General features: G+C 40.2%; 1 protein-coding gene across 2 annotated transcripts; it reads right to left on the bottom strand.

The window, feature by feature from the left end:
• Positions 1-1,021: 1,021 nt before the first annotated feature.
• PIGM (phosphatidylinositol glycan anchor biosynthesis class M) lies at positions 1,022-5,753 on the bottom strand. Of its 2 annotated transcripts, XM_007481661.3 has the most exons (2): positions 3,271-3,379; positions 1,022-3,174 (listed from the first exon to the last, which is right to left on the bottom strand). In XM_007481661.3, exons 1-2 carry the CDS (start codon positions 3,274-3,276, stop codon positions 2,035-2,037), a joined length of 1,146 nt encoding a protein of 381 aa, XP_007481723.1. In that variant the 5' UTR covers positions 3,277-3,379; the 3' UTR covers positions 1,022-2,034. The 2 variants fall into 2 exon arrangements, with proteins under 2 accessions (XP_007481723.1, XP_001379509.1); XM_001379472.5 differs by having other exon boundaries at positions 1,022-5,753.
• Positions 5,754-8,533: the final 2,780 nt, after the last annotated feature.

Below are 8,533 nucleotides of genomic sequence, written 5' to 3'. Positions count from 1 at the left end.
GGAAATTACTTGATCTCTCTGGGTCTTTTTTCTCATCTCTAAGGAAGACCTCTAAGAACCCTTATAGCTTTAAATCGGAGGATTCATTAGTAAATTTTATCAGCATCATGGCATTAAACGTTTCTAATGATTTACAGCCTCATCCAAAAGTAATCTTAAGGGTCAACCATTCTAGAGGTTGTGATTTTGAACCACAATTTAAAATTATGGCAATTAATCCAATTCAATAAAAATTTGTATGCACAAGGCATACACCTGAAAGTGTCATTTCTAATAACATCTCAGGCACATTTGCTTTATTAGCTTCCACATTTCTAGTGATCTCCTAATCCCCAGCCTCAAAGGAACCAAACTTCACAAAATTAAATGCTTAGCAATGTTTTCATCTATAATATCATTTAAATTAGTTGCTTAGAAGCCTAAATAAATTCGGTAGGGCCCCAAATCTCTTGAATTGTAGGCAATAATTTTATTGGAAATTGAAAATGTGACCCCTATGTGGTCTTACTTTAGATTCCTCATGTTCACTGGGAATAAAGGTATTATACTAATGTATTAAGTGAGATTTAGGAATATCTGGCAGACTGACAGAATAATTTGACGGGCAGAAAGATCGAAAATCCCTTTGTGGATAAACTGAGCTTCAAATATTCTCAGGAATGCTACAAGGTATTTTAAACATTAACATAAAAAATGTGGCTTCTTTTATGTAAAGGGCATGATAATTAGAGAGCCTAGCCTTCTGGATACAATCATATGTAGTCTTATTTTCTGGTGCTCAATAAAAAGGAAACAAGACTTACATTTTACACAGAAGGTTGTCCTCTACTGGCCAGTCATTCATCTCAATCACATGACCTACAGAAATGTCATCAGTAGAATTGTGCTTATACTTATAAAGATCGATTAAAACAACTCAGTCATTTTACCAGACAAACTATTATAAACACTTTATAGACTAACTTTCTTTCTAAAGAAAAAGTATTTTATAGCATTCAAGAACTAAAAATGTGCTGCAGGCTGACTCTAAAATCCTAAAGGAGTTTATTTATCACTTTCATATAAACAAACAAAAGCCTAAAGAACAGATATCTCTGAATCTATAAAAATATATTACAAAAATGTATTTTTTTCAGATTTAAATATGTAATAAAATTTTTGGTCACTGAAAATCAGTTACATGTCAACACTAGTAAAGTGCAAAAAAGACCCAGTGACAAAACAAACCAAGTAGCACTGAAATATGATTATCAAATGAAAAAGCATTCATTAAGCACTTACAGGCACAAAGCATTATGCTAAGCTCTGATATACAGAAAGAAAAGTACAACAGTCCTTGCTCTCAAGGAGCTCACATTCTAACAGGAAAACAGCACACTTGTTCAGCTTCAAGTCAAATGGAAAGGTCCTGGCATCTATTCCCTGCAAACTCCCACTCAACTTTATTTAAAAGAAAAAAATATTTTACCTAATCCCAAAATGTTTTATTTAGCAGAGTTTTTTTAGTTGTTATTACAACTTTGTCAGGCTGGTGATTGTTAACTCCATTTTATAAAAGAGAATGCTTGGAGGTTAAATTTTTATTTAACCGAAGACATAATGGAATGGCATAGTAAACTCACTAGGCTTATTAAATGGATTCTGTTGGACTAAACTCCCATTGGCATCAATCTTGCAGTAAATGATTTCTACTTATACTAAGTATTTCTTTGGCAACTGAGTACATTCATTCATCCTTTACAATAGTGTGCCCCAAAAGGGTAAGTGAAGGGTTATTCTATTAAAGCTTAACTCTCCTTTACTAGTATTCTTCCAAGGAGTTGCATCCACAAGAAGCAACAATCTTTCCAGTTTTCTCCCTCCACTCTACTTCAGATTTTGGCTTGAACTAAGTTTTGAGACCCAAACTGAACATCTTTGGGGGGAGGGTTGATAAAAATGCTCTAAGCTTAAGTTAAAACATTTAAAAAAATACTTTAGTGGCCCATTTAATGGGCATAAATCACAGAAACACCATATCATCAATATTACCCATTATTGGGATTTGATTTTCTTGGCCAACTTACCCAACTGATAATGAGAAATAATCTGAATCAGTATATAACAGTTAATAAAAAGGAAGAGCAAACCAGCTAACCAAATGAGCAAAAAGGTGTTTTTTCCTTGGAACTCAAGGAAATAAGCAGGAGCCAGCCATAAGGCTTGTCCCATAAACCACAGCCCAAGAAGGAGTATAGCTCTCTTCCAGGACATCCTCATTTGTGGCATCACAAGAGGCAGTAAGCAGAGGTACCATAAAAAATACTGGGAAGTGCAGACCTTATTAAAACTTACAAAAATGGCAGTGTGAAGGAAACAACAGAAGGCAAGGTCCCTATAATAAGCAAAAGACACAACTACAAGCAACAACAACTGTGGCAAAAATGCTGCCAGTCCCAGTGAAAAACTCCATTTGCTCTCTGCTGTCAGATAGAGCATGTAGAAGTAAGGGGAAAAATTGTGTCTTATGTCTCGCCTGGTAAGGTGATAGAGATAAGTGTGCTCCAAAAATTCCCAACCGTATCTATAGTAAAAGACTAAGCCGAGGGTAAAAAATGTGAGTCCAGCAACCACTCCAAAGAGCAGCACATCCCGATTCCATAGCCTCCTGGCCAGTCCCCAAACACGGGACTTGGAGCGGTCCTTCTCCAACTCCCCAGACGCAGTCTGCAAATACAGGGCTATGGGAAGGAGGTAGGTCACCGGGTACACTTTCATGTGCACCGCCAGGCCGTAGACCAAGGCAGCCCATACCACATTCCTCCTCTCTAGAAGGTACAACGCGGTCAGCACCAGAGCGGCGATGAGCGACTCTGCGTTGCCCCGGCTGGACACCACTAGGGGCAGCGGGTTGAGCAGCCACCACGAGGAGTAGCCGCACGCCCGTGAGGGGCTCAGACCAGTGAGGAGCAGGAGGCGGAACATGAGGAAGCCGGTGAGCAAATCGCAGCTGACGAAGAGAAATTTGCCGAAGAGCTCGGAGAGGGAGATGTTGGGCGTGAGGAGCCAGGCTAGCAGAGGCGTGTATCGGTACGTGGCTCTCCGGTACGGGGAGCGACCCTCCATCACCAAGCGTGCCCCGTCCGTGAACACTCGGTAGTCGATGTCCGTGAACTTCACCACTAGGGTACGGTCCTGGTAGAGGCCATAGAAGATTAGGGCCACGCGGGCCGCCAGGGCGACGCCGAACACAGCGGCCGGCCCTCCCCAGAACCCGACTAAGGGCCTCACCTTCATCCTTGGCAGCTTAGTCGCCTCCTGCGCCCCCTAGCCAGGCCGCTTGAGCGGCGACGGCTCGGGTCCGGCCAGCGGAGAACCATCTACAGCCTCTTCCGGGGACCTAACCCCGCCTCTAGAACCCACTTCCGGTTCTGGTCTAGCATTTTTGATTGGTTCGTATGTCTCTCGAGCCCCATCAGTCCTAGGGAAAGGGGAGGACTTCCTGTCCCGTGGCATGGCCTAAGTGTGGTGAGGGCGGGTTGAGGTTTGAATTCCCTGTGTTGGTTGGTTCCTGTTAAAACTGCCCTCCAGTGAGATTGCGGAACTTCTGACTTTGAAAGTTAATGGGAAGCAGAATAGGAGGAAAGGTGATGTATTGTTGTTGTTGTTGTTGTTGTTTTTTAAAAGGGACCCGAGAATCTCCGCTCTGTGTACGTGGGGCCAATGATCTTTACTTCCGAACTGAATTATAAGGAGGATGATTAACGAATATCAAAAAAGGAGCTGTGACCCCCGAAATACAGCGTAGCTTCATCAGGAACAGACCATGCGGGACTAACCTCTTTCCTAATTCAATATAGAGAATAACAGCTAAACATTTAAGTGGCATCTTAAGATTCCAGAGAGTTTTACAAGTATTACGTCATTTGGTCCTCACGTTTCAAGATCAATTGTGTCCGATTTTTCTTGGAAAAGATACTAGAGTGGTTTGTCATTAGGAAATGGAGGCTATTTGCTAATTTGACAGTCCAGGAAACTGAGGCAGACAGGATTAAGTGACTTGCCCAGAGTCACATTGCTAGTAAGTGTGGGAGACCAGATTTCAACTCAGACAGATGAGTTTTCCTCTGACTTCAAGCCTGGCATCACTTAGCTACTCTAAAAGTGTTTGCATACTTCCCTTCCTCACCCCCTTCCCACCCCTTCACCGCCAGCCCATGAATCCAGTTGTTAAAATTTACCAGCATATCTCTATATTATGCTAAACACCGCTTGGGCTCAGCATATGCGGGGCTGAGGCTCAGGCAATAAAACCAGGTGACTATAAGCTATAGCTAGAATTTATAGTGCTTTAAAGGTTTGTAAAGTGCTTTAAATATCTTGTCTCATTCGAATCTCACAGTACATGACATTAAATCCCCTACTTCCGTGTTGTTTTTTTATAGGCAGGAATCTTTAACTCCCTCTATAAGGTTCAGCTCAAGTGCCATCTTCTACAAGAAGCCTTTCATGATTTTCCTAGATATCTACCTTCATTTCCCCCCTTAAAACTTACTTTGTATTTATTTTCATAGCATTTCTTCTGGGAAACTCATTTAATCTGCATTCAGTTTGGGTTTGGATTTCCCCAAAACAGCTGCCACTTCAGATTCTAGGGTTATCCTGTGGGTACTCATTTGTAAGCCACTACTTGGGTTTGGTATGCTTTCCCATTAACAATCTGCCAGTATGCACAATCAGTTCTTAGCAAAGGCATTTATTTACTAAAACTGAATAGTAACTGAACAGTACTACAAAGCATTCCCCCATAACCCAGGAACATATTCTCCCACAAATATACACAGTGTATGTGGGAGGAGTGGGAAAAAATAGAGTACACTGGTAGAGTTCCAAATACATATCGAACACATGACCAGAGAGATTCACATCCCCAGAACTGTAGGAAGTTTTTTCTCTCTTGTGAAGACCTCACAGAGGACCCCTGGATAAAATATATCTACTAGATGAGGAATTTAGTTGTGTTTCCAGGAACTACTTTTTTCCACCTATCAACTTTCAAATTTCTTGAGTTCGTAGATGGTTCTCTTCTCTGTTGCCTGGGGTCCAGTTTCTCAATCCTGCTACCCGCTTCCAGGGCCTGCCTCTCAGTATCTTCTCCTGTGGGGAGTGTGTTGCTCTGCTTCTTTAACTATGCATTGAATTCTCCTGACCTAGTTCTTCTACTGCATTATGGGGTGTCTTTTTTGAATAGTAGCTCTGGAGTTATATTCCATAACCAATAGGGTGGTTCTAGTTTGCACTTACCCAAACTGGTCACCTTTCTCTAGGGTTTATCTATTTAAAACCCCATAGGCAAGTGGCTCATTTTCAGTCCTGAAAATCATATTGTTTCTCTGATTCACTCAGAAAAGGATGCTCACATTTTCAAAGGTTTACTTGGAATTAACCCATTAAATCCTTTTTACTTCTGTTATGGCTGACCCTTAACAATGGCTTCCTACTGCCTCCAGAATCAAACACAAAATGCTTTGTTTGCCAGTCAAAGCCCTTTGTAACCTAACTCCACTCTGCCTTTTCATTCTTCTTAAACCTTACTCCTCTACTCGGTGCCACTGGCCTCCTGAGTGTTATACAAACAAGGCACTCCACCTTTCCATACCTTTTTTTTTCTCCTGGCTGTCCCCCATGCCTGGAATGCTCTCCCTCTTCCCCTCTGACTACTGACCTCCCTGGTTTCCTTCAGTTCCAACTAAAATCTCACCTTCTACAGGAAGCCTTCTCCAATCCCTTTTGATCCAGTGTCTACCCTCTTTTAATTATTTCCTACTTATCCTGTATATAGCTTACTTTCTATCAATTTGTATGCTTCCTCTTGTAAGCTCCTTAATGGGAGGGACTATCTTCTACCTCTTTTTGTATCCCCAGTGTTTAGCCCAGGGCCTGGCATATAGTAGACAAATGTTCATTGATTGATTGACTGTTGAGTTAAATTCTGGCCCCCTGATTACTCCATAGAAAATCATTATATAATTTTATACATGAAAATATATAAGATACTCATCCTCTGTTTCTCTGGGGTTCATTTTTACAAGCTCTCAATTTTTCACATTTTACCCCTTTGAGCCACAGTTGGAAATGACTCAAGGCTCCAAAGCTCTTTCCTTCTTTTATTCAAATAATGCCACCTCTTTAGACATGACTTGCTTTGACGAATGGAGTCAGATGACTTCATGATTTTATCTGTGAAACTTAGTGGTTTGGGTTGGAGTCTTATTCTTTCAACTTTTGGAAAAGGCCACATTCCACCAAATGTTCATCTCTCACCCTCCCTATCATTCTGATGTGGAGAAATGATATAGGCTAGACCATGTCTTATTGCTCAGGCTTTCCTCTTTCTGGATCATGTAGGTAGGAAAGGTACACATCATGATAATAATAAAAGTTAGCATTTTACAAAGATTGACATGGTTTTACAAGTTACATGTTATCCCATTTGATCCTTACAATACCTACCTGGAAGGTAAGTGCTACAATTATGTCCATTTTTACAGATAGGAAAACTGAGACACAGGAGGTTAAATGATTTGCCCAGGGTCACACAGTAAGTATCTGAAGCAGGATCCAAATGCAGATCTTTCTGTCTCCAATTTTAGCACTCTATACTGTGCCACCTAATTGCCTCATGTAGGATATCCCAGTTGACTTATCTGAGGATCCCTCACCCCTGTCAGCAACTTATTACCAAGCTTTTTGATTCTTCTCTCAAATTGTTCCTTAAATCCATCTCTTCTTTTTGTGGACAATCTAGCCCAAGACCTTGGGCTTTAGCCTTTGCTGAAACCATTGGTTAACAGGAAGTGGGAAATCTGCCTTTAGCTCCAGCACTCTCATCTTTTAACTACTATCTGAAACTTCTCTAACCAATGAATCCAAATAGCTTTTTCTGTGTGCCTGGCTTCAGTGAGATAACTCATTAACTGTCCTGTTTCTCCTTATATATTTTGGTGCTCATTTCTAGCACCCAGTTCCCATTTTCCCTTTTACCCCTTTCCTCCACATACGAGCAGAGGTATCCAACACACTACCCATGGGGTCATATGAGGCTCACAACCTTCTGGAGTATAGAACCAGACGAAAATAGAATTTGGAAATATTTAACAAATTTATTTCATATAATATATAATAATATGAAATTTATGTAATATATTAGGAAATCTTTAACAAAACAAATAAAAATAATAAGATATGGATTTTATGTGGGTTTTAAAAGTCAACATATGGCCCTTAGGGATCCTTATTATAGTTTAATGACCTCCCTTTCTATTTGAACCAATGTTCTATATCATAAGAGTGTATTTTCTAAGGTTTGCTTACAAGGGAAAGGTCCCTACGACCACAAATTGTGCAACAGGGCTAAGTATAGCCAGAAGGAAATGTATAAACCTCACTCCAGGAAAGCCACTTCTCTAATCAGGGTGTTTGTTTCCCCAACCTGTTGTCTTTTTCTTATGTCACGGAGTTGACCTTAGATTATAGGAAGCTATACTAGTAGAACATAAAGTCTGTCAAGCAAGGCTCTGAAGGTGGCCCAGTGGTGGACTATATACCTATTTTAAAAGACCAGCCTGGTTAACTTTGAGGGCCTCATCATTAGGTTGGCAGCAAGGTTGATAGATTTTATGCCCACGAATTCTTAAAAATAGCCAAGTAAACGAGGGTGGGAATCTGTACCACTAGAAGGAAAATTCTTATCCAGGAAATCACGGATTCTTGAAACACCAAAGAATGAATGAATATATCCACACACATCCCCCAAAATATTATGCCAGGGTAAGTTCACGTAGAGTGTAACTAAAAAGAGAAATCTACCTAGTCTCAGACTTGGAGACCCCTCTTAAGCTACTATATTGAACCAGGGTTCTCTAGCCTTAGATAAAAACCAGGTTCCCACAAGCCATGATAATGTTATATGATCTAAACCCCATATTTGGCATGGACATCATCTCTCTCAGCCTGAAATGTCTAATCCAATATGCCTAGATAAAAATGGCTTAGCAAGAATTGGAAAACTGGTGCCCTAACTTCCAAGCCAATCATTTTCTACTATACCACTACTTTGTTGTTTCATTTTTAAAAATTTTAAATTATATTTTCTTTTCAGATCCACATTCGAATCCACTCCTACCCCAACCCCAGGCTAAGTCTTTGACCAGAGCAAGGAAGGGCCAAGTTTTGTGCCCACTCATGGAAATCTCAACATAGGGGATATATAGTGGTTTGCTGGTAGGCCCTGGTTTCTTAGTCAAAGATACTTGGACCTACAGAATAAAATTAAAACTCCTTAAAGACCACTAAATTTTTCTATTTGACTTGAAGTTGAAATCTCCTATATGTATTGTCTTTCTTTTTTAGAATGTGAGTTATTTGAGATTAAAGATTGTGACATTTTTCTATTTATGACTCCAGTATTTAGCATACTGCTTTGCATGTAGTGTTTCATAATTTTTTTCATTCATTCATTCATTCATTAACTGGCATTCTTTATCTCCATAAT

The sequence above is a fragment of the Monodelphis domestica genome, chromosome 2, assembly GCF_027887165.1.
Source record: "Monodelphis domestica isolate mMonDom1 chromosome 2, mMonDom1.pri, whole genome shotgun sequence".
In the NCBI taxonomy this organism is placed as follows: domain Eukaryota; kingdom Metazoa; phylum Chordata; class Mammalia; order Didelphimorphia; family Didelphidae; genus Monodelphis; species Monodelphis domestica.
Note: the sequence above shows the minus strand (reverse complement) of the source record. Positions and strands in the feature narration are given on the sequence as shown.